We start from the raw sequence: 27,151 nt of genomic DNA on the forward strand, positions 1-27,151 counted from the left end.
ATCTAAAAATGATAACATTGGGACACCAGAATTCTAGAATTCTCCCAGACATAATTACCTTAAAGATAAGAAACATGAGTCTGCCCAGGCTTGGCAATACCTGTTTGGGGAAACAGCTGTTTTCCATTATGGAAAGTAGTAAAACTAAATGTCATACGTTGCCAGAGGCATCATGGCTGAACTTGGTTTTGCACATTATAAACTGAAATATAAAATTTGCTATCGACATCTTGTGGATAAGAAAAGTTTTCAGACTTTTAGTTTCAGATCAAATTCTAATAACTTCCAATATACAAATTTAATAATGGAATATTTCTATTTCTAGCATATGCAGTTTAAAATTTTTGACTTTACAGTGCTATTTTCAGTATCAGTCATGTTTGTAGTATGTTAAGTATTTTCATCTCCATTCAGCTAAAATGAATAGCAAGTGATTATATTCTGGCAGATGTTGGCTTTTCTACTGGTGTTTGTCACTCATTTCCATTATCTGCCTCATCCCTGTAGGCGTTTGAGTTTGTTTTCCAATACAGATGTTAATTAAAGCATGAGATCATGAAGGGAAAGAGTACTAGGCAGGAGGGACAAGTGCAGAACTCTTTAAAATGCTGCCATAGGGGCAGCATCAGAAAACGGACAAAGGACATGAGTAGCCAGAGAAATAGCCAGAAAACGAGGAAACAGTGATGCTGGGGAACGTAAGGGACAACATTGCTGGGAGACGGAATCAGCCATGAACCTGAGCATACGTGTATGTTCTTGTTAGGTATGCCAAAAATGCAAGGTCCCAACTGCCCTCCACCAGGGCCACTTCTCCATCTTCTGTTTGCAGAAAGCAACCTTGAGGATGAGGTAATGTCTCTCCTCCCTGCCAACAACGAAGTAGGCTTGCTTATGGCTCTCTGTAAAGCAGTGGATTCTCCAAGCTCAGCTTCCCTTGGTTGTGATGCACACTCACTGTGTGCATAGTGTGGACCTGGGACCTATCTCTGTCACCTCTGTGGTTCTTGGGAGGCAACAGAAAGTGACACGTCACACTGACTTTCTGGCAGTATACTGTTGTGCTGTGAGTAACAAAATCCTTTCTTCTCTGGCCCAGCCATCTCATATCTTTTCCCAGCCGTCTCATATCTTTTCCCAGCATTCATGTGTCAGGAACAGGCTCATGGATGAGCTTGAAAGCAGGGCAATATCTCGGCTCTTTCAAAGTCTTTGACAGGCTCTCATTCAAGGAAGGACTACCAGCATTGCCACGGTAGGCACTGAGAAGGCTCCATTGGTTCTTGATAAACTTGGCATGAACAGTTACCGTGGAGTGCTGAGGGCTGAAGAGACCAGTCTACATTATTTCAAAAAGCTTGGCTATGGGAGTGCAGAGGGTAATCACTAAGAAGACATGGAATCAAAGGAGAATTCTGTTTCTGGCAGTGATTTTTCAGTGATTTCATTGAACTTGGCCCCGCAGGCTTTTTTGTTTGTGACTCCCAAGGCTGCTGCTTGGGGCTGTGCAGTGTGCTCTGTATAACGCCCCCAGGAGGCGCCATTGACTTTCTAGTCATGGTAGAATAGCAGCCTTAGTTTTCTGGAGACAGGCAGTAGATTATTGATCTGAAGAAGGGGTGCTTTTTGGGTCTGTGGCAAGACTGCTTCTGAGATCCTCGATGAATCTGCCACTGAGCAAACCGGCCCCAGGCTGTAGAGATGACTTCCTTGCCTGTATGAGTCAACTGTGCACCCGGTACAGTACTGGGTAATGACGCATGGGTGTAGAAGACACAGTTCCAGCCCTCAAAGTCCCCGAAGCCTTTCAGGGAGAGATAGATGCTGACTAAGCTGAGACATGAACAATGAGGAGCTATTAGCCACCATAGTGTGGGACAGAGAGTTTGGAGAAGTGGGACTAGTTCGTGCAAAGACTGAAAAGGAATGATTCATGTGGGAGGGGCTGAGGAGCAGTGAGGCGGGGCTTCGTCCCAGGGGGCCCTGCGGTTTAGGTTGAAAGACAGCATTCACCGCAGAACTTCAATATGCCCTTAGACGTTAAGAACAAAACAAACCCTGTAGTAGCACCAGAAGGAAGGAACTTTTATAATAATCAGACAGTTGAATCAAAGCCAGAGAAGTTCCAAGTGGTTCTTTTTCATTTTTTCTCATATTTCCCATTATACTGTGTCCCAAATATAATTTCCAACAAAATGTGATTTTTTTTCTACAGTGGAAATATGCCTCGGTCCAGAAACTTCGGACGTATGATCGCAGCGCCTACCTCTGACCTCATCAGCCACAACTCACGTCCTTTGGGCACTGTCCATTCTCATCTCTCTCCCATGGGTCTCACCTTGACACAAGGTCATTCATTTTCTAGAAAATGGTAATGTGTGCCTTTTTCAAGTCTATCCTCTTTTGAAACGGTCATCCAATGACTCGCTGTCCCTTTTCAAGCCACCGTCAAGCTGTTGGAATCTGCAGGTGCAAAGTTCCCCTTCACCGTCCAGGGCTGGCGCTGCCCGGAAGCCCTCAGTTGTGTGCAGGCGGTGGCACTCGAGCTCAGGGCTGTGATGAGCACACCGTTTCCAGGTGGCACACCGCTCAGACGGTGACAAATCACACTCATTTCCATGTCTGTGTGCAAGGGCACACGTTTCTCAGCTAGTAGAAGTGTTTGGAGAGAGCTCTATATTCTTCCCTAACAAAGTCTCATTCTAGCACAGGCTGACCAGAGCAGACAATCTCCTAAAATTCACCCACTTGTTTTTAGCACCCATTTAAACAAAGCTGGTAAATCGAAGGGATAATACTGCAGAGACTGTAAATGTTTGATGTACTATCCTGTCTATTAAGCTTCCTTTCATTTCCTTATTCATCTTTCCTGCTTCATTATGTTACTCCTTATTGCAAAACATACCCAGTATTGTCTTTCTTCACTTCATTTGAAAATTCAACTCTATGGATGTGACTTTAAAAGCCCAAACCACAAAATGTATGTCAAAAGACTCAACAACCTTGGCTATTTTTTGTTGGGTGATGATGTCAGGGCAGGCTATTCTGTTCCTCTCTTTCAACAGAGGGGTAAAAAGAACTAAGAAATGTGGGAGCATTTGCATGTTACATCTGTGTACTACTGAGGCTCAATTATTTGAACTCCATGGGTTCACTGATATCTGCTGGAAAGATTCATGGGTGCACCCAACCACAGTAAAAATAGATCTATTCTTAAAATTGTACAATGAAACAAAATTGACAAAAGCTCATTAGCAAGCTAACAGTTTACAAAACATAAAATTACACATAAAGTGCAACACGGGAGCTGGAAATGTGGGAAAGCAGAGGTACTTTATTTCATATGTGCTATTAAAATCATCTTGGCTTAATGATTGATAGGCCCCCCTGAGGGCTTAGCCAGTCAGCCATCAGACAATCCATCAGTCGGCCAACCAGGCAGACAGGCAGACAGACAGACAGTCAGTCATAGGGAGACACGGTCATCTACATAAGGTCCCCTGGTTCAGAGCTGTGAGTGAATTTGATCCAAATCAGGTGCCCAGGCTTTCAAATGAACATTTATGCTTTTCTCTGTTTTTATGCTGGGGAACAGGTAAGATTTCACCTGGAAAAAGGTTTCTGCTAAAAAAAAAAAAAAAGTCTCTGATGCAGGGTATAGTCAGAGGCTGTATACATATTATTTACAAATGCATATGCATGGCCAGTCATGAAATTTCAGTGTGTTATTAAATACATAAGGAGATAAAAATCTGCATTTCTCTTTGGGGCTGAATAAGCTTTGAAAGTGTTAACTAAAGCAGGCTAGAATAGATCAGCACTAATATTTTGAGCACCTTAAAATTTTATGCTCAGATAGTCTTTAATTATTTTTAGAAGATCTTTATTTATTTATTTATTTATTTATGTATATTTTTATTTTTTTTAGGGTTAGTGACAGGGTTAGGGTTAGGGCTAGAGACAGGGTTACGGTTAGTGTTAGGATTAGGGACAAGGTTAGCATTAGGGTTATGGTTAAGGGCAGGGTTGGGATAGGGACACGGTTAGGGTTAGAGTTAGGGTTAGGGACAGTATTAGGTTTAGGTTTAGGGTTAGGGTTTCGTTTAGGGTTAGGGTTAGGTTTAGGGTTAGGGTTAGGTTTAGGGACAGGGTTAGGGTTTGGTTTAGGGTTAGGTTTAGGGACAGGGTTAGGGTTAGGGTTAGGGACAGGGTTAGGGATAGGGACAGGGTTAGGGTTAGAGTTAAGGTAAGGGGCAGTGTTAGGTTTAGGGTAAGGCTTAGGGACAGAGTTAGGGTTAGAGTTAGGGTAAGGCATAGGGACAGAGTTCTTACTCGTTTATTTTTACACAGGGTTTTTATTATAATACCCACTGTTTTTTCTCTTGTCCCACTAAGGTAGCAACCTTTCAGCACATTGCCTTTTGCCGTTTGGTACACACAGTGTCTGTTTTCCAACATCAACAAGGACTTAGGGCTCAGGTGTAACAGGGCTCAGGGCCCTGTTAACTTCCTTCCTGAAGCCTGAGGTTGGGGAATAGGGACCTGTATATCCTAATCACACCCTCTTTGAATTACCAAGGACTTTTGTTTGTGTTCTAAATAGCTGACAGATCCTCTCTCTGAATTGCAAACCACACATCAAAGATTTCTCAGAAACCATGGCCATGGCTTTTGTGATTTTCTGGTAGGTTGTGATTCACAGGCTACAGTAAATTGGGGTGGCGAATTAGGGTTTACAGGTATAAAAATACTGTTAGTAATTACAGCTTTGAGCAAGACAAAAACTAGACTCATGCAGGAAACAATATCGTTCTCCCAAAAGATGCCAGATCTTTAGAGGGAAAAGGAAAGGCAATGTATCTGTCTAATTCTCAGATATAAGTCAGGAGAAAATGCTATGGAATGCAATTTCTTAGAATACTTGGGGTAGTTAAATTAGAAGAAGCTTAAGAAGCAAAGCACAAAAAGGTTTTACTAAAGTGAAAGAATAGGAGAGTTTGTGGGAAATTGTTATGGAAAGGTCATTTTGATTAAAAAAACAACAACTTCAAACATATGGCTTTAAGTTAAGAGAAGTAGAGATCAACCATTTAAAGCCTTGATGGTGGAGAGTAAGGTCCACTTGAACACTTGACGCAAAAAAGATCTGAGAGGTTCTTAGATAGAACAGAAACAGAAAGTCTTGTTTTTATCCATATTAAACCAATAATGCAGAGAAGCAGATTGATCTTTCAAAGTGTTAGACATTTGTTCTAGAACAGAGGTTGGCAAACATTTTCATAAAGGGCCATATAGTAAATATTCTGGGTGTGTAGGCCATTAAAACCTTTATTGCATTTAGTCAACTCTTCTGTGGTGGGAGAGAAGCCGCCATAGACAATATGTACATAAATGGGTGTGACTGTGTCCCATTAAAACTTTATTTATAAAAATAGACAGTGGACCAAATTTCGCCCAGTGGTTATATTTTGGAAACTGCTGCTCTGGAAAATCAAGGATATGAAATCATAAAACTTTACTTTCCCAATTAATCCTTTAATTGGCAAGTGACATGGCCATGAAAAGGTTGCTTGGCAAATGTAAATGGAAGACCTGGTTTCAGGCACCAACTCCATCACTTTATGATCCTGGACACGTATTCAACTTTTCAACACCCATATACATTTCTGCACTTACAATACCTATTCTGGCTACTTCATAGGGTTTCTGTAAAACCTCAGTGAAATACTAGTATTAGTGGAGGCAGTTTGTAAACTAAAGCATTAGAAAACTCTCATTATTAACAGGTGACACATGAGCAGAAAAATGATCAGCTAGACACCTAAAATGGTAGCAATAAAAAGGATGCAAATCTATGAATTCACTAAACAATCGCTTCTGTAATATTGTCTCTTTGTAAGAAGAACAGGCAGATGATTCAGTTGCCATTAGTCGGAGGGCTGGAAATGACTGCAAACAATATGGAGACAGTACAGGCAGGGCTGGGAGGCTAGACTCTGGGTTACATTGCCTGGGTCTTATTCCTGGCGTCACCATTTACTAGCCGTACCACCCAAGTCAGCCTCACCTAGAAAAAATAACACTCCCAACTGTGTAGGGATGTTATCTAAATTAATGAATCCACCTAATGTTCTCAGCAGAGATTCCTAGCAAACTGGGAGTAGTCAATAAATATCTGTTCATTTTTATTGAAGCATGTCACAAAATCATATAAGCTTGGAATGGAAGAACCTGCAGAGGTCATTTACCAGATGTGTGAGTCACCTGTATGACCTTGTGGCTCTGTGCTTACTCTGTCTCCATTTGAGCACTGTTTTTATTGTTATTATTATTATTATTATTATCATTATCATTATTATTATTATTTAGAAAGCTCATTACTTTGCACAGAACTCCGTTATCGGGAATGAATTCAACATTTCTATCATTAATATAGAAAAGTTGTCTCTTCATAGAAAAAATAAAGCTGTATTTGGGCTGTATTGGCTCCTTTCATAACTCCTACACATTTCTAAGCCCAAATGAAACAATGGGCAGTGTCTTGTCACCTTAAGAAATGGTGTTCACCGGATGTGGCTTCTAGAATGAAACATTGGCTAGGAAGCTATCCTTCACCTGTTTCTTGAAGGAATGGCTCACAAATCCATGCCCATTTCACCTTGCAAGGGCAGCGGGTTTCATTAATTGCTTCCTGGCACTGTTAATTAGTATGAAACTTAAAAAAAATTCTAAACCAGAGATGATATTAATAACAGAGTTGGCCTCCAAATAGAAAATAAACAAATGGTAGCACAACTGATTTCAAGGGAGCTTAAAGCTTATGTGACTTTCCCCCCATAATTATCAACACATTAAGAAACATCAGGCCCATTTATTTCCCATTTTCTATATATTCACATAAATACTCTTTATTACAAATTAATCAGGGTTTTTTTTGGGGGGGGTTGTTTTCAAGCAAATGATGTGATGAAAAATTTCATGCACCACGGGAATCCATTATTTCTGTAGCATCTTAAATGTCTTGTTGAGCTTTGTTTCAGGCAATCTCTAAAATGATCACCCTTGATTAATTTTGATGAGTGCTTTCATAAACTAAAAACCCAAGTGGACTTTTCCTCAGCATATTAATCAATTCTCCCTTCAGTTTCCAGACACATGAACAGGGCTTGAGTCCAAGTTTTTGCTTTTCCTCTTTCAAAGAACTTCTCTGTAGATAAAGGAGTTTCTGCATCTAGGAAGAGTCAGAATGGATTATGACAGACAGGGGAAAAGGGCATCTTTGCAGACAAACTTACTGAAGGAAGGAAAACAGTGCAATCGAGGGGTCATAAGAATAGCTCGAAGCCTGAGGCGTTGATTGATGAATTCCCTTTGCAGCTGCTAAGGTAAACCAAAAATACACCTCTAGTTCTTTTGCCTCTTAGGTAATTCAGACAGAATGTGTTTTCACAGACTAAGCAGCAGAACAACAGCAGTCTGCTGAGTTAACGGAATACCACGCTGAAGGTCAGTGTGAAAGGAAGTGCAGGCAAATTATGCTGGGCTCCCTAATGAAGCAAAAATACCACCTTCTTCCAATACAGCGCTGTCAAGAATAAGTACGCATTTGAAGAGAGTCTTAAAATTAGAAGGAGCTTTTGAGCTCACATAGATCAAGTCACTTGGGACTATGTCATGATAAATAAAGTTTGAACCTTAAATTTAGCATCAGTTATTTATTTTAGCCTTCACCTACCTCCTTTTACTTGTCAATGTGATTAGACAAAAAGTGCAGTGACCAGAGATGTTTTTTCAGCATAGATACATCTATCCATGAATTTACTGTTGAAAATACATGGAAATTATGGTGGTTTCAAGGATACATGACTAAATCCTCTTGTAGGTTTATATTTGGAATAAAGGGACAGAAATAGACAATTGGGTCTGCTCTGCAATTAGTACTACAGAGAATGACTCGGTTTTCGCGTCTTCATGTTTATCATCCTTTGCTGGGCCTCTTTTACTGTCTAAGTAGCTTCCAGTGAATCACTGTATTGCGAGTCAATTCATGTAGTATCAAAGGAAACATTTCACAAATAATTTATTTTGTGGGCTTATTTTAAACTTATATTTCTTAAAGTTAAAAAATAAAAACCAGTGCTGTTCAACGAGTTTTTAATGGTTGCTCTGTCTGAACACTGAGTGACACCTGTTAAATGCTTTAGAATGGAGTTAACAAAAGCATCTTCTGAAGTTGAATTCCATGTATTACAAGGGACTCCATTCCCCCCCCCCCCCTTTAGGAAAATACTGGCTCTCTCCACAAACATTCACTTGTCAACTTTATACAAAAATGAGATGTTCTTCCTCAGGGACATTAGCTGCTTTGACTTTCACAAGAGAATATCACCTCTACCTTCAACAAGGCAGAATGCTAAAGGATAGTAAGCTCCCTTTACAGGGAGACATAAAATTCCTGACTCTATAGTTACCAGCTCAGCCCGAGTCACGAGCTCAAACATCTCCAAAGACTAAGCAGGTAACGTGGAGTGAAATGGGCTGGAAGAAGCTAGAACATTCCAGGTTTGGATGAAAGTGAGCTCTGTGGACCAGCTCCCCAATGAAACAAGCAAAGCTGGCAAAAACTATAAAAGCAGACATTTTAATTCTCTAGAAATGATCCTAAGAACATACAGAATGCGAAGAAACATTTTTCAAGAAAATGTACTAAAACTCAGAACAGAGCGAGTCTGTGGCATTTAAATCATAACTCATGACCCCCTTTCCCTTGCCTCCCCTTCTTCCAATTGAACTTGACAGAAGCTCCATTTGGGCCCCCTCTCCCCTCAGCTCCCGAACAAAAGTTATTGTGTCTCACTGAGAGAACTGTGTTTTGGAAACTGCTGCCATTGAATTTGGGTGAATTTTGAGATGTTTGGGTGGGTGTGTCTAACAGGCACTGAGGAGATGGTCCAGAGATGGTGATCATTGGCATACAGATGTGGCAGAAGCCATATGAGATATAGATGAATGATCCAGTGACAGAAAGGACAAGCTTTCTGCACAGACCTTTGGGAAATGCCACATGTAAGTACCAGGTGGGAGTTCACACATATGAATAAAACAAAGAAGGAATGACCCCAGAGACAAGAACATAGTTAGAAGAGAGGATACTTTTCTTGAAGCCATGGAAAAAATAGCTAGTTTCCAGAAGCTGAGGGCGGGGGGAGGCTATGAGTTCAGTCAGTTTTGTTAAGAGCTAAGCAATATAAGCCATGAAAACATGGCAGTGGATTTGGTGGCCATGAAAGCAATTTAAGCAGAATGGTGAGATAACCAGATCGCAGAGCCAGTGTACTTTTTCTTGTTTTTTCAGTTTGGTGGCCAAGAGAGGAGGAACATCGGATCTGGTTTCACAGGAAGATAGGGTCAGGACAGTGTTTACTGCTTGTTTTGATATTTGCTTTTTAAAGAGGATTTAGAGAAACATAAGTATTTATAGGAGAAGTTTATACAAGTACCTAAGAACAGAGTGGGGAATAGTACTCTTATTAAGAATGATGACCATTTGATCTCTGTAAAGACAAAACAATTTTGAAGGAATATAATGCGGAATTCAGAAACTAACTGTTATTTCCAAATAAAGTAAGGAATATGGGAAATTACAGTAAGTTTCCCAGGAATTAATCTGAAAGATTTCCCCAAATTGTCCTGAATCAGTAATGCTTAAAAGTTGAAATGATTGTTTTGTATGAACATAGGTAGACTGGAAAACTCTGTAAGAATTGTTTTCTTAGTTTTTAAATAATTTTTTATTTTTCAATTACCGTTGACACACAATATTATATTACTTTCAGGTGTACAACATCGTGATTAGACATTCATGTAACTTACAAGGTGATCACCCCGATAAATCTAGTACCCATCTGACACCATACAATTATTACAATATTATTGACTATGTTCCCTATGACTAGTTATATCCCTGTGACTATTTTGTAACTGCCAACTTGTACTTCTTAATCCCTTCCCCCTTTTCACGCATCCCCCAAACCCCTCTTGCCTGACAACCATCAAAATGTTCTCTGATGTGTTTTTGAGGTGGCAGGCTGGTTCCAGGGTAGCCTAGAGTAAGAAAGCAGCATGAGCAAAGGAACATAGATGTTTGAAGAATGGCACATATTGTAATGAACCTGGGGAAAGGGTGGTGAGGAATGAGAGCTGAGCGGGAAGCCAGTTTGGACTGGGCAAAGGTGAAAGGTCTTAAGTGGGTGCCTGGGTGCAAAGGCACCTATTGGATTAAGTTTTATCTTTCAGATCATTCTTTCTTTCTTGGATCTTCATGAAGTGAATCTATTATTTATCAGAATAACAGTTTCAACAGAAATACATGTATACTATATAATATATAAAATGTATATCATACAATATATAATGGATATTGTGAAATATATATTATTAATATATGTATATGTATACATGCATATATATGTGTATAAATGCACACGTATGAATAAAAGAAATAAATTGGTATAATTCATGTTCACTTTCTGGGTTAGGTAAGACTTTATTTTCCAGATCGTCCTCTGAGAATAAGGCCATAGAGTGTGTTGTCTACGGGGGGAGACTGGTAAAAATGTGGATGAGCTAATTCAGGTAACAAGAAAGGGAGCTCTGGTAACGTACTTGGTCCTAGACTCCCAGAATTTTTGAGCTGGAAAACATTTGAGAGATTTTTTTTAGTGATAGAGGTCCTAAATTCAAATGCAAATATAATAGAAGTTGACAGGCAACAAGCATAAAGTCAGGTAGGCACAAGCTGAAATGACAGATGTCAGAAACTGGAGTCCCACCAGCTGGTTGCATCCCATAGATGTTCTCCGTTTGACTTACACAAGGTTGAAAGAAAATTTTATTACTGGCCAATATTTAGAAATCAGATTTAATGTAGAAAACTAGATTTCTGACTTCTTTTGAAAAATTAGAAAATCTTCAACCCAGGGCCCATATTCCCATTTGGAATTGAGGTGAGTTGACACATCTGCTCTTCCCAGCTTGTGGGGGGAAATGTGGAAGGAAATAGCCCGGGTGTCAAGAATAGATCCACTGGGTTGTAGGATTAGGGTGCCTTTCTTTCATATTGTTTTCAAGTGATCTGTTGTGAAATTGCACTATATTTGATAAAAGAAAGAAAATAAGTTGTAAATATAGGTAACATATCTCACTCTAGAAAGTGGTTGCCTGGGGGTGTTCCAGCGGTGCTGGGTTCTATTTGGTGGTGGAAGCAACAGCCATGAATTAATTGATCTTGACCTATAGGCAGTTACCCTGAGCTGGTTTTGACGGTCTCAGGAACCTTTCATTTTCAGTCCTTCCTCTTGGAGCATATGGCCTTTGATGAGAGCAACCAGTAGATTGGGACCTTTTGGGGAAAGTGGAGACTATGTTTTCATTCCTAGTCTATATGGGGTGAAGTGCAGTTGAGGTTGACATGCATGAATAGAAGATACCTCAGGAGTGATTGGAGGTCAAGGGTGGGGAAACTTTACAGCAGCAGCTGCAACTGGGTGTGATCTTGCCTTCTATCCACCACCCCCAGCTAGGGGACACTGGTAATGTCTGGAGACATTTATTTTTTGGTTAAAACTGGAGCGTGGGTGCTACTGGAATCTGGTGGGAAGAGGCCACGGATGCTGCCAAATATCCTGCAGTGCAGAGGTCAGCCCCTTATCAAGCCTAATAGGATCATCGTGTCAAAGGTTGAGAGACCCACCTTTGGAAGAATTCATCCATGGTGTCCCAGCCACTTATGACTCAGGGTGTTTGCTTAATGATTATATTTAAGCAAATCTCAGGCATAACTTAGCAAGGGGCAAAATCTCCTTCATTCCTTTCTGTCATTTTAGATGTTCTTCGCAAGTCCATTGGATGCTTCCAGATAATTCAATTAAACTCCGCCATTATACAGGCTATGGACCCGCCTATGTGCTGGGTACTATCTGGAAGAGTAAGTGAGGGCTACCTTTGGTCTTAGAAAGAGTAATAGCCAAACATGGAAGGGCCGAAATTATGCCTTTAGTACTCTCATTTCCCAATAAACTTTGAGGATGAGCTTGTCTCATTGTTACAAAAGAGAGAAATAATACTCCAGAGGCTCTGACCTAAAAAACAGACATCTCACGGTGGTCATTGGCCAGCTCTACTTTTTAAATTTCTTCTTCTTATTATTTATTTCCTTTTTTAAAACTTGAGACTCTCGATTATATACATATAAAAAAATAATTCTATTATGTCTAACTAGTAGTTTTCCTGGAATTTCGGAAGACCTGATTAAGAAAGACATGCTAATCCAAGCAAATATTTCTACTAAAAATAAATCAAAATTATGTCGTCAAAAATCCTTGAAGCTTAAAGGTATTTTAATGAGAAACACTGTTTGTTGTTTCTGGTTTTTCTTGAAGGGCTTTCCACTCAGAGGAAAATGGCTATAATAGCAGGAATTGTATGAGATTTGAGTTCAAAGCTAATCTGAGCTATTTTAATAATGCATTCTTCTGTCAAAATACATTTTTAAAAAACAGTTGAGAAATAGTATGAGCATTCAGGTTTAAAAATACTCAGATCTATTCATCTAACTGTATTTTTTTGTGCCAAATATCTCAAGATACATAAAATACTTCATTATGTATTTGGAACTCAGGCTTACAGTCTTCAATTGTAATCTCTTTTTCAGGGGGCAGGGGGCGGCTGGGACATAGAGATCACTATAGGAGCACTTATCAGAATACCCAGTGGTCAGTGTTAAGCCCCCTTCTCTCTACATACTCTCCCTAGTTTGACTTATCTTCTCTACTCTCTGAGGGTCACCCTGAAGACCCTCAAACTTCTCATCTCTCACCCTGATTTTACCAACAACTCCAGTCTGCACATCCAACTACCAATTTGAGATTTCCACTTAGATGACGGGACAGTATCCAGCATTGTCTCCCTCCTCCCGTCTCCCACCTGCCCCTCCTTCATCAGTCTTCCCCATCACAGTAAATGAAACTCCTGTCCACCTAGACTCTTAAGCCAAAGTCACAGGAGTTATTCTTGATTTCTCTCTTCATCCAATCCATTAATGTCCTGACTATATATATATATATATATATATATATATATATATATATATGGTGTACAATTTTGTAGCCTATTTTATATATTATATTGTGGGTCTTTATTTCCATGTGCTTAAAAGTTTGCAAACCTGGTTAGTAAAGATGCATAAATCTTCAGGTTATAGATGCCCAGCATCTATTTAACCAATCCTGTACTAAGGGATGTGCAAGACCTTTCTAATTTGTGCTGTTACTTTTATCGAATACTTATATAGTGCTTACAGTATAGAGGCACTGTTCTAGTACTTTAGAAATACTAATGCATTTAATCCTTATGGTCCATGAGATAAAGACTATTATCATCTCCATTTTGCAAATGAGGAACCCGAGGCAGAGAGAGACTAAATAGCTTGCTCAGATTTTCATAACTAGAAAAAGGAGCTGGGACTCAAACCAAAGGAGCCCGATTCCAGAATCCATGTTCTAAACCAGTGTGCTGTGTTTGTTGCCTTAGGTACATCACTCTGCACACGAACTATATTTTACACCAGTCTGCATGTAACTCTAGCCATTTCTTTAGACTATATTTCTAGAAGTGGATAAATTGGCATGGACATTTACAATGTTTTGGGTTGTACATATTACAAAGCTTTCCTTCAGAAAGTTTATATGAATTTTATCAATTGATGCTCCCAATGTCAGTTGTTGGGTATCCTCTTAACTGTGCTTGCACTGACATTGAGTAAAACAATTTATAAAACATCTTGAGCAGTTTATTAGGGAAAATTCATTTAGTAGTTATAGCTACATCTTTTTGATTACCGGAGAGGTTGATTTTTTTTCATGTGTATACTAAAGGTTGCATTTCTTATTTTATGAATTTCTTTGGCTTTTGCCAACCTTACTATTGGAATTTTTATGTTTTTTCATATTGAATTGTGGCAACTCTTTATGTATTGAGATTAAGACCCTGAGTTTGTCAAATATATTGCTTATATATATATATATATATATTTTTAACGGAGTTCTTATTTGGCTTCTCATTTTGTTTCTGTTGTTTACTGAAGTATAAACATTTTATAATTGGTTTCTGTAGTTGCAGTATGCTTAAATAGTCATAGAAATAATTATTTCCACTTTCCTCTTAGTTCTTCATATTATCAATTATTAGAAGTCTCTTTTCATTTATGTAATGTTTAGATATATATTGTTATTCCTTGAGTCATTAAAAAATGTCAATGATCTTAATTTTTATTATGTGTCATTTTACCTACAACATATGAGATGAAATATGGACTCAATTTTCGATCTAAATACACTTGTAAAAACTTTCTCTTTAATAGTTTCAGGATCCAAGACATTGACAAACGTATGGACTAGCTCTAAAGCCTATATCCAAGTTACTACTATATAGTTTGGCCACACAGTTTAGATTTAGCCCTCAAGTTATTCATTAAAAGCTCCTTCTCAGTTTTATTTATCACTTTTCTAGGTGTCTGTGTCTTACATGTGACTTTCATGGATGTACAGCCACCTACTTGCTTTGGTGAGACTCTTTTCTCCACCATCCCTCTGGGTCATGTTTCCCAGTAAAGTGCTCTTTCTAATTTATTCTACAGGTATGGTAAGGTTGAGTGGAACTTTCATTTGATTTGATTGTGAGTCTAATAGTTTTCCCTGGGACTCTTGGATTTCCCAAGGTGCCTCAGGAGCTACTGCCCAGGGTGAGGTGAGGACACACAGACCAGGTTGTAGCCTCCTACTCTACAACACCCAGAAGCTTCCTTATTTTGTCTGTTTTACCTAGGGCTGAGTTAAGAAGCAAGCTTCCAAAATAGCTCCCTTCTGGACTGATCTAAGGCGGGGATACTAAAGCCCTTAGAAATATATCAAGATGAAATAAATGGAACTTGCCAGAACTTCTCTCTTGAATAGCAAATCTGGATGAAGCTGGTGGGAATAATCTACTAGGGGTGGGGGCTGAGAGCTCCCTGTCACCCCCTCCTTGCTTAAACTGCCTCCTGAGGAAAGAGTGGGTCTACTTAAATGTAGGGCTTTTGTGTGGCTCAGTCTGGCTGACTTCTTTGCCAACAGCGTTTGAGTTTTTACTTTTCTGCAAGCAGTATTTAGCTTCTTCTTGAAATTGTTGAATAAATATTTATAGAATATCACTATGCAGTGCATACTGAATTAGTAGCCTAAACAAGGTTTTCTGCAGCTCTGGGTTCAACGTTGGTTTTAAATATTTATGTTCCATACTGAAGTATGTCAAGATAAAGAGGCATCATGTCTGCAACTCATTCTCAAAAGTTTTGGGGAAAAAAATCATAAATGTGTATTTCCATGTCGACACATATACGTACACAAAGGAAAGGACAGAGCAAATGTAGTAAAATGTTAGCGTTTGGGGAATCTGGGCATCCTTTGCACACTTCTTGCAATTTTTTGTGTAAGTCTAACATTAAGGAATTGAGAAATAAGTCCAAAACTTGATTTTCGAAGGAAATAAAACACATTAATAGTTGCTTGAAAACGGGGTAAATATGTGGACTAGGTAATGTAAAATGTCCCTGCACAGTTCTATAACAAATACAGATGTCTATAACTGACATATACATTTCCTTGATCATGTGAGTCTAGATTCTTCCTTAGACCAGCTTATCAAGTGAGATGTTTGTGTCTCCTCAACTTCTTTTAATTTCAGAATAGGCTGGGTATACATATGTTTGGAGAAATAATATAAAATAAAAAGCAGTCATCTGGGATATCATTTTGTCACTGTTGCCACTGAGTTGCATTCATATCAGAGATCCACTGAACAACTGTCAAATATCTCCTTAGTTTTGCAGTATCATGTGTGGAATGTTGAAGCCTGCTTGAGAACTTGGTTGATATATTTATAAATTTAAGGTACATGCAACACATTTTCAGATACTGTGATTCATCAATTAAAATGCATGCTAGAGGGCCGGCCAAATGGTGTGATGGTTAAGAACTGGCTTTGGGATGCCAGAGGACCCCGGTTCGGATCCCACATATGAGGGCCAGTGACACTGCCCTCTACAGCTAAGATGCTGAACAAGAGCGCAATGATGGTGCCAACTTGGGCCAGTGAAACAACGTCCTCCACAACTAGACTGAAGAACAAAAAGACAGCAACTTGTCTGTTATCCTTCCCCCAATTCTCCAGCGCTGTTCCCATCCCCCCAATTCCCCAATAAAAATCTTTAAAAAAAAATGCATGCTAGAGGGTAGAATTTATTCGCAGGGTCATAGCCAAATGTCTTAACAGATCAGTAAGGAAAAAGTCTGATAGTAACTATGAATAGAAATAATGTGAATTGTCAAAGTAATTTCAGTGAAGCATTAAACCAAAAGATGGTTCCTGAAAAATCAAAAAGTAAATTCTAGTAAATAGCAAAGAGCAACAGAGGATTAAAAAGTAACTAAATTAGTTTTTAATTTAAAAAATGTCATGAGTCCTGAAAAGTCCAATTCCTACCACTCGTGTTAAGGACTTCTATTAACATAATGTCTAAGCTGATGGGTTGGGAGATTGGTTTCTATTCCCATGATCCTCCTCCACATTTCTCTTCATTTAAATAATCAGGTTAAAACAAACAAAAAAACACCCTGAAGGCTATTATATGATTTTTTTTTCCAAAATGGCAAATCAGAAAGAAAATAAAATTATATAGTTTGATAGGAGAATACTATTGGAAAAAATGTAAGCATGGTTTCCATATTTGATACCTTTGTGAAAAAAAAATATTTGGGTGACTTTCAGGGATCTTCTGAGCTGGACTTCCTGGCTAGCCCTTTCTGTTTGGCGCACCTATCATATCACTGACTGATTCAAACTGCCCTTCACTAAGATTCCTCACTTTAGCTGTGAAATGAGTGCAGTTCCCTATCAATCATGACTAAAACTCATGGTTTGATACTTGAGCACAAACAGCCACTGACCCATGCACACCACAGAAGGTTTTCCAAGTCTGAACTTGTCCTTCAATAACATTGTTAAGTGGACATTGGTACACTGAGGTATTTGGTTTTAAGAATCTGCAAATCCAGGAACTTGAAGTTCAGTATCATGGATACCAAGCCAATCAAAACTGGGTATGAAAAAGATGGCTACTAATTTTGATCAGGAAGGACTGAGTTAAAGAATCCATGAATTACACAGAATAGAGTCCCCCAGAGTACAAAGCAATAAAATATGGGACGTTGCTCCTCAGGTTCTGTTGTGATTATTTGTAAATAGATTTAGATTTGGGATGATTGTATTAAGCTAAATTTTTAAAAATTAAACTTTAATGATGATATTATTTTAAAACACCATCCTTCCCCCCCTCCCCCCCTTTAAATGACACTTTAATTTTTATGCTGCTGTGGAGAATTTGTTTTGCAAAGGAATTCAGGACTTTTTCTCTGACCATTTTGGCTTTTCCTTCTGTGTGGCTATTTTAATCAAGAACTCTCTGTCTTGGTCAGCTGTTTCTATAGCTCACCTCTATTTCTCCTCTAGATAATAACTGCCCCTCAGCAATGTTCAACTCTGGACTCTCTTCTCCCCAGCCTAGGAATCTGTGCCAAATTGGAAAGAGAGAAAGGACTTGTAAATTAAGAAGTAGTGACTACAGGATACTTTTTGAAAGATTAGAGCTAGTTTTTCACAGGGATCCTGAAATTTAGGTTTGGAGTTACGGACAATGTTTAACATTTATGTCGGTTTCAATTATTACAGACTGTTGTGGGAAAACAAATCTTCCAGGATGCCTTTTCTTTGTGTTTAGATTTTTCCCCTTTTAGAAAGAAGAGAAAGAGCCATAGAGACAGGGTGAATCAGCTCAACCTCACGGAGGTCATCTGACACTGTGGAGGAACAAAGAACTCAGAAAGGAGGTCAGATAGTTTTAAGTCCAAATTTGAGTCCTTCGGATTGGTGGAGGATGGAAGGAGAGTTCTCTTACACTCAGGAAGATCCAACGGTAATCTTAAATTTGGCTATAAATTTAGCATTTCTTGCAGTAGATCTACAATCCAGATTCCAAAAATATCAAGTTTAGAGAAGACCCCTTTGCCCTTCACTGTACAATTCTTAGTGTCCCAACTTTTGTGCCTTTTTCAAATGGGAGACTTCTTAACACAGGAGCTGCTTGGATGACAACTTTAACCAAAGTGTAGCTGCTGAGAGCTTTTATTCTCCATTTCTCTCCTTTTACAATTTATAGCTGTATAATTAGAGATCTGTATCAGGAAATGCCTAAATTTTCCAACTCAGAATTGAATTTGCAAAGAAGTAACTGCTATTATTTAAATTACTTGCCACTTAATCCTTTTTGTTTTCCCCAAAGATTTTTAGTCATCAGCTAAGTTTTCTGGACAAGTGATCAAAAGTCCTAAAAGTAGCAGAATCAAAATCATTTGCCTGAACAAAGAGATTAAATGAAGTCTGTTGAATGGATTCAGTTTTCCTTGTGCTCTAAGGCTCAGCAGTGTGAAGTGTTCTGCATCCCTGTCTGTCTGCCAGTTCTGCTGGTTCTGCTCATTATATATAAAAAGCTTCTCCATCCCATTTTAGCTGCTGCTGCTTCTTTCTCCTTTCTTTTCTTTCTTTCTTTCTTTCTTTCTTTTTTTTTGCTTTGAACAGAAATGCTAGCATGCAACTTACTTCCAGGAATAGCTCCTAGGCAGTGCTCTCAGTTTAGTCATGAGAATTACATTTCACTCCTTTTTGGAAATATTCTCCCTCAAACTCGGTAACCACGAGCTCATAAGAGCTAGGTGATTTCAACTCAAATGAAAGATACAACTTTGTCGAACATATAGGAAAGAGCATATTTCACATCAACCCTACGTACTCACGTTCTAAGCCACAAAAATTATACTTATGTATAAGAGCATCTGTTCCCTTGAGAAAGAAAGTTTTGTATGTAAAGCTTAACTCCAGTGTTTTAAAATGCATGCCTATGTATTTATTAGGTTGAAAAGGATTTCAAACAATGACTATAACTTATAATAAAAATGGTAGAAAAATTTCACACAATTTTCATGGTGGGAAATACCTACTAGCAGGAGTTATTAAATACATGGAAAAGAATCCTAGAGAGCTCTTGCATGGTTTTTTATTTCTTATCATACAATTCTGTTTCTGAATCTTTTTCTCAGTCAGTATTGGAAACATAATCACAGCTTTCCTTTTCAGAGAACTGATCAGATTAATTAACCTGTTGAAATGAGCAAAATTAGACAAAAATGCGAGACCCGCCTATTATTTTATGAACAGTCCTTATAAACCCGTTGTGTATTTTCAAAAGGAGATGTTCCCAGCCTGCTATTTAATGAATTGGGGAACGTCTGTCCAAGGACACATACAGGGGTGATCCCCTCTTTTTTCAGGCCACGCCCCGAGTCGCGTTTACTTACAGACGCGCAAGTTGTGTTTTCGCACTTGTCTTCCAGAAAAGCAATCTGGCAGGGTGTCCTCTGATTCTGCAGCCAGTAGTCTGTAGACTCAAGCAGGCTATTGCTGCGAAGAACCTGCAGGAACCGAGAAAACAAACCTTAGTACCATCTGCACAGTTTTCTGTATAGATAAGCAGCTCTTTTCTGAGGAAACTAGGTGTTTTGTTTTCCAGAGCATCTGGATATTAGAAAAAACCTGCAGGAAAGCAGGTCCTCTAGGCTGTAAAATATTCAACCAGGAATGGACATTAGAGGAACACACTGGTATTCACACTGATGCTTCTTTTGTCATCACATCCAACATCTGGAAACTTCAGTGGACATGCTGCTTTTGCCTAACTGACAGTCGAATGCTTGTTTGGGGGAACAGCTGAATGGGCAGTGGGGATCAGATTTCACTTTCGTGTTAGTGCTCTATCACATGCTGAATATTTTTTATTTTAAAAAATGTAGTGTTTTTCCTTTTGGTGCAATACTGCTACTGAAACAATACTAGGTATCCATTGCAATTCCATTGACTATTCCCTATGCTGTGCTCCATATCCTGTGACTATATATATATATTAAATTATAGTTGACATACATTATTCAGCTTCAGCTTCAGGTGTACAGTGCAATGGTCAAGCCTCTACACCATCCATGAAGTGGTCTCCCAGTTAAGACATGTGACCATCTGACACCCTACATAATCTTTACAACGTTATTGATATATTCCCCAAACTGTTCTTCATATCCCCGTGGCAATATTGTAGTTATCAATGTAGACAGCAGTCATTTTTTCGTGTTGGTATGGTATGGTAAAGCAATGCAAATTTGAATACATGATTTAACAAAACCAACTATGATATACAAATGCCTTGTTTCTGGGCTTGGATTAAGGCATGGAAGAAAAATCGTATTTCTTAGCCAAAACATTTTGAAGATGCAATCTCATAAACAACCAAATGATTCAATGTCTAATGTACCTTAACACTACCCAAGTATTTTATAGGATTGTCCTCATCTTATATAAGATTTCCAGTGCTTTCCTGGTACCCTTTACTTGATTAGGGAACACAGGTGCTAACATTTGACTAGTACCTTCACTTAAGCAATATAACAGATTTAATCAGTTTGGTTAATGCCTCCAAAATAGAATGACACTTCAATTACATTTCCTCTGTACAACAAAAGATTGTCTTCTTTTATTCTGTAAAGATAAAAACACAGTAATTTTTGTCTCTGAAGAGTTCACTAAATATATTTCTGACACATTTTTTTTTCTATAACATTTTATGTTTTAGCCAGGTGATACTATTACTTTTAAAACATTTCCCACTCAATGTTTATTATTACCTAGAGATGACAAATTTTCTTCATTCTTTTCCAGAACAGCACAAAGAGACACTTTGAGGATGAGCAGGCAGTTAGTTGAGTAATGAACTTGGGTTATTACTGCAGAGTAAAGTTGGCTATAGAACTTCTCAGTTCTCTTACAGATTTTACCTAAATTATGGTTCTTAAAGTGTGGGCTGAGAATCCTAGGGGGTCCCTGAGATCTTTCAGAGTTCTAGTGATCCAACTATTTTTATAGTAATATATTATTTGCCCTTTTCACTCTCGGGGTCTCTAGTAGTCAGTGGAGTTAGTGCAACCGAAAGAATGCAGATGCAAATTGGAGAGTCCAGCGGTCTTCTATTAAGTTAGGCATTAAGGAGATTTGCTAAGTAAGTAAAATGAAGTCACACTTCTCACCAAAATGTTTTAGTTTGGAAAGCATAAGTATTTTTATATAAAAATATATATGTTAACATGTAATGTGCTTATGTCTTACTAAGTTATTTTTAAGTAATAAATTATTGGCATTTTAAATTGTTATTGTTAGTTAAAATTAAGTGAATAAACAAACATAAACAAATTCTTAGCTTTCTTATATAATATACAATATAGAAATATCAATAAATGCGCCCTTATAAACAAAAGCTTCAAGAGGTCCCCAATACCTTTTTTAGAGTGCAAAGGAATTCTGATCTCAAAAAAATTGAGAACCATTGACCTAGATTAACTTTATTTAAAGTAGAAACAGGCTTTCAGTCCACCTCCCCACCATCAGTCCCTTTTATTTCCAGCACAGAAGAGAGTTTAAGAGCTTGGGCATTGGTGGTCTAACTGGGTTGAAAACCTAACTTGGTCATTAGTAGTAGGATGAACTTGGGCAGCTCAGGTGAATTCTGTTTCAGTTTCCACACCTGGCAATGGAGATAGTAATACCCACTGATGGGATCACTGGGGTATTCAGTGAGATGATAAGTCACACAGATGGCAAGTTATCCTCTCAATACATGGTTTTCATTGTTACTATTTGAAAGGAACTACAAAAGAAAATAGAAAATTGGATGCCTTCACCTGAAATTAGTGGATGGAAAGCATTTCAGATATGTGAAGACAAATTTTCTTTAGCAAGTATTCTCATCTAAGGTGTAATTTTAGCTCCATGTTTTGTAGTATTAATAGTTACACCTACTATTTTTTTTGCGTGCTTAGAATGTGCTGGGAAACGTGCTAAAATTAAAATGTTCATATAGTATTTTTTGACTTTTAAATTTAACCCTTGTGGCAATGCTATAGGGTAGGAATTAGTTTAAAGATCAGACTCTTCACAGAAATGGTCATTTTGAAGATGAAGACCTTGAGGCTTGGAGAGATTCGTCTCTGCCCAGGTGTCTCAGAGCCTGACTTTGGGTTTGTTTTGGAAGACACCAAGGCATGTGAGTGAAACCAGTTAACAGGGCTGCCTTCCATAACCTGTGCACAGGGGTCAAATTTGGGATGTGTTTCTGAAAAGTTATGTGCATCAAGTATTTGTAAATATAACTACATTTTCTTATGGACTTCTGTTTTAAACTTAGTTTTCATTAACGAAATGCTGATGTGACATTTTTCCTTAAGAAGAAACTTCCTGTGATGTAAATTATCGTAACTGAATTAATCCACTTGGCCAGTGTTATCAATGTTTTAATTTCTCAAAGAAAGCATGCTTTTATATCTACTTGAGTAAACATTAAGCCAAACATATGTTACTAGCTTCCGCTCTTCACCTTTCTTTGAGCTTTAGAATTTGGAACACCCACCAATAAAACAAACCCTTCACTTCCTGCATCATAAGAAAGTTAGAAATTTAAAATGAAGGCATCCAATGAACATAGCCATTAATTACTTTATAATGCAGTTTAATAAGTCCTCTGATGACAATCACTTCTTAGCTCACGCCTCAAAAATTGAACTCTGGACCCCTTCAATATTCTAATAAATTCAGGGCACCATAGTATGTGTCATGGTTGCAACAAAATATGTCAACAGAAGAAAGCAACTGTCACTTACAAGAGCGTACGAATTATTCTTGTCCTAGATCAGCCTTACGAGTGGAACAGAGTTTGGACACAATGCACTTGGGTCCCTCAAAAAAAGGTGGGCTGGGTTGACATATTTTCCATGTGAAACAGAGGCAGAGATGGAGGCGCTAAAAAGCAGCAGCCTGACATTTCATGCTGCGAGATTCCCAAAGCTGTGAAAGAGGCTGTCTCAAGACGTGACTGAGAGACTTGCTGGCTACCTGTTGGGTTTCTCCTGCATTTAACTCCTCTAACACAGGGAAATGAGCACAGCAAGTTTAATCTGTTGGGTCCTTTACGTTTTAAAAATAAATAATAACTAAAAATATACCAAGACCATGTTCTGCCCTAGCCTAGGAGTAAGGGAAAAAGCGACAGCTTTATGGAGCTGCTTGCTCAGTGGAAAATGCTAGAAAGACTTCCCACTGGGCAGTTCCATACCCCTGGGTACTGAGTGTGTTCTCTAAGCTGCGTCTTTGCTTTAAAGGAAGCAGACATGGCAGAGTGAGAAAATGAAATTTAAAATGAAACTGAGGCTTTCGATGCTTAAGAAATATTTTGAAGAGAGCTCCTTGGTTTGGTGAGTGTATTCATTCACTATGTAACCTTGAAATTAAAATTTTATTCATCATAATTTTAAAAATAGTGCATCCAATTATATTAATAATTAAAATAAAATACATTTTTCACATGTATTTTGTTACTATTTAGAGATTATTAATTTAATACTTATATTCTTTAATTATTGACCAAATAATTTATTGAGAACACTCTAGGCGAAGGCTCTAATTTCCATGATCTGAATTAAACCTCTAGCTTATAGGGTAGAATTTAAGGGCTAGTATATACATTAAATGTGCTTAAAACAATGCTTAGCACATGGCGAGGGCTCAATAACCACTAGCTATCATACAGACAGTTATTCTGTATGCCCAGGCTCAGAGGCGTGGTCAGTGGTTTGTCTAGTCAGTGGAGAACCAGAATTTGAGGCAGGATCTCTGGCCCCAAAGCCCCCATTAGGCAGTGCTCCAGGGCAAGATGGTAAAATTACATGACTTCTCATTCTTGGGTTCTACCAAATCCATGTCTATGCATTTATCCATCTTTCCCTCAGGGCCTTGGTCTTGGTGGTTGAGAGGTTTGAGTTCCAGTCCCGATCCTACTTTCTATGTTGTCAAGTTGCCCAGTAGCTCCTAGCCTCACTTTGCCATTTGTGAACAATTTAGTTAAGTCGTCAGAAGGTCCCTTCTATGATGAACATCCAGTAATTCTCCCCCTCCTTCCTCTATTCACCCCACCCTCCTCTCCCTTGCCCAGATCCCTTAAAGAGCCAAATAAGCAAAGAGAATAAAAATGCAGGCTTCAATTAACTGCTTAGCATTGCATGTTAAGCAATTTTAACTTCTGAAATGCTTTTGGTTTAATGATTTAGACCAACCATTAGAAAAAGAGAAATGCTTGAAGGAAGAATATGTGCTTGAGAATTTAATGATTCTGAAGCTTTATGAATATAATCTCCCCCCGGAGAGAGTCACTTTTTGAGGGAGAAAAGAATAAAAATCACCAGGCTCTCAAAGGCTCATTTATTTATCTGCTATTTTTAGTTGCAGGTTCACTCATTTCAGATGAAGAGCTAATAATGAGCGTGCTGTGCATTCACAAGTTTGCAATAATAATGGCGCATTTTCTCTTAAAATTTCATGAGTGTCCTAAGTGATAAACATAACTCCTTCTGGGCTATTTTACAATCATTTTCCTTTTAAACAGAGAGAACCGAGTTGCGGGAATTTATTATTGATATGGAAAGTGGAGGGTGAAATCGACTCAGAAACCTGGACACAGTTCTAAATATTACTGAGCAATGCCTTAAATTTTTAAAAATAAGTAAGTTAGATTGAAAGAGACAGTAATGTATGGTTGGCGACAGAGGTTTGGAGGCAGAACTGAAATTCTATCCTATCTCATGACTTACTGAGTGACCTTGGGCAAGTCATTTAATTTCTGTGGGAGTTAGTTTTTGTATCTACTGCAGGAGGACAATTAAAGCCACTTCAGAAAGTTGTTCCAAGGCTCAAATAACAAAAATTCTGTAAAAGGCTAACCTCCTCACAGGATAGGCAATTGATCCGTGATAGTGATTATTAAGACAATGCAGTGAAACTCAGACATGTTTTCCATCTTACCATGTTATTGATCTTGGCACAACAGTTGACAATTTCTCTTTATTTCTTATTTGTGGTATGCAATTCTTCTTTTTCTTCCTCTGCTTCTCTAATCTCCTTAAGTTAGTATTCCGTCACAAAAGTTTGTTGAGCTCTTTGATGTTTGACACAGAATATTAAGAAGAACAAAAATGGCTGCTGCCCTTCTGGAAGTTAATCTCTAGTAGGGGAGAACAGGCACTCACAGGACTGTGATAAAGAAAGCAGGTGCTTCGGTCAAGGGTAACCCTGGTCAGCTATCACTCAGGGTGCACCTGTGGGAGGGTGCATTTGACCAAAGTGTTGAAAGAGGCATCTGAGTTGTCTGGAGAAGTTCGAGAGGGTGGGGAGGACGTGTCCTTTTTAACTCACTTTTCCTCTCTGACATCCTGAACGGGAGGGTCCCCTCCAGTTCTGGGCCTCACGGTGTTAGTCTTTCCACTCCCCGCAGTCATTTCCTCAGAGAGCTCGCTGACTCTCAGGACACTAATTACCACCTGGAAGGACAACTCATTGGTCTATGGCTTCAGCTTTGACCTGTCTCTAGAACTTGGCTTTTTCACATTTCTCACCGTCAGTTGTTACTCTTGGATCTCCTGCTGTTGCCTTGGACTCTTTGTGTCTAAACCCAGCCCTCCTCTGTCCCCAATTCCAGTCCCTAAAAGAAATCTGACTCTCTGGCTTCACTATTTGCAGTTAATGGCTGAACAATTCTAGTTATTCTCATGCCATCTGGAATACCTCTCTGTCTATGTCTAGTCTTATATTCTGCTCTCCACAGTTTAATTTCTTTTTTAATTCACTTAACGTTTGAGGTTATGCTATGGATTACTCTCCTGGTAATACAACAGTGAATAATGCAGAATTGATCTCCATGTTTATGGAACTTAAAATCTAGCATCAGAGCCACACAGCAAATAAAGGAGCATTGGAACACATATTTAATTATAAATTGTGGTAGGTAATATGAAAAAAATTCAATATGGCACAGTGGTAGAGAATAAAAGCGATGGGGATGATATTTGGGGAGGGCAGTTAAGGAAGGTGGATACCCACAGGGACCAAACAATTCACATTGTAATTGACTATCTCTTCTCTCCATCACTCCATGCCCCCCAGATCCACCTAGCTCACTAAAACCAGAATAAGGGACAAGTCCCTAAGTTTCAGTGACAAACCTGGTTTCAAATTCAAGTTTTCCCATTAATTAACTGCAGCCTCAGGCAAGTCACTTAGCCTCTTTGAGACTTGGTTTTGCCATTGACAAAATGGGGGTGGGGTTACCCCTGACGCTGAGGGGTTTTTAGTAGACATTAAAAATGATAAATGTACAAAGGGTTATTTCAGGTGTTAACAAACAGTAGTTATGAAGAATATGATTTCTGATGTTATATAATTCTCTCCCAGGACCTTAATCTCTATTGATCACTTGACCCCATAAACATGAGTATTGTCCCTTCTAGTCCTATCAGACACTAGGCTAGGCCCTGGGAAACAAGGAAGACAATGTCTGCTATCAGTGAGCCCGCCATTTTACGGGATTATAGCCAAATTATGGCCTAGCATTCAAGACAGATCCTAACTCATCTCTCACTGGTGAATTGTTTCATGAATATTTATTAAGCTCCAAAGCTTAGGATATTGTACTATGCACAATTTAGGTGTTTTCCAGGCTTTGTCTCCAATTATTTCCTTGCATATACGCTCTGCTATAATCTACCAGTTTATAGATTCACTCACCTCATAGTCTTTATGGTACATGTGGTTTTCTTCATAACTGTGCGCCTTTCCCCAGAACTTTCATCAATGTGGTTTCTCAACCACCAAGACCTGATTGAAACCAAGCCCTCTCCCCATATCAAATGTTTCTCTCTTCCTGTGAAATCTTTATAATGAAAACAATATTTTTACCTTATGTAAAAACAACATTTTACATTTTGGGATGTGCGTGTACATCTATTTCTTCCCACTAGATAATATGAATATTATATAAACATGTGAGTATATTATTCAATTTATTGCTCACACTTATCTC

At 38.6% G+C, this 27,151-nt stretch overlaps 1 protein-coding gene across 9 annotated transcripts in view; it reads right to left on the bottom strand.

Annotated features, from left to right (window-relative positions):
* The window catches only part of SPHKAP (SPHK1 interactor, AKAP domain containing), a 141,969-nt gene that overhangs the window by 59,876 nt on the left and 54,942 nt on the right, over nucleotides 1–27,151 (bottom strand). For 8 of the 9 annotated variants that reach the window (XM_019657109.1, XM_019657105.1, XM_019657104.1 and 5 more), the window contains one exon: nucleotides 19,506–19,619. In XM_019657109.1, coding sequence (XP_019512654.1) covers nucleotides 19,506–19,619 — 114 coding nt within the window. Of the gene's footprint in view, nucleotides 1–17,587; nucleotides 17,989–19,505; nucleotides 19,620–27,151 lie in introns of those variants that run through there. The other variant, XM_019657111.1, reaches the window with a different exon arrangement.

This window comes from Hipposideros armiger, unplaced genomic scaffold, assembly GCF_001890085.2.
Source record: "Hipposideros armiger isolate ML-2016 unplaced genomic scaffold, ASM189008v1 scaffold_273, whole genome shotgun sequence".
In the NCBI taxonomy this organism is placed as follows: domain Eukaryota; kingdom Metazoa; phylum Chordata; class Mammalia; order Chiroptera; family Hipposideridae; genus Hipposideros; species Hipposideros armiger.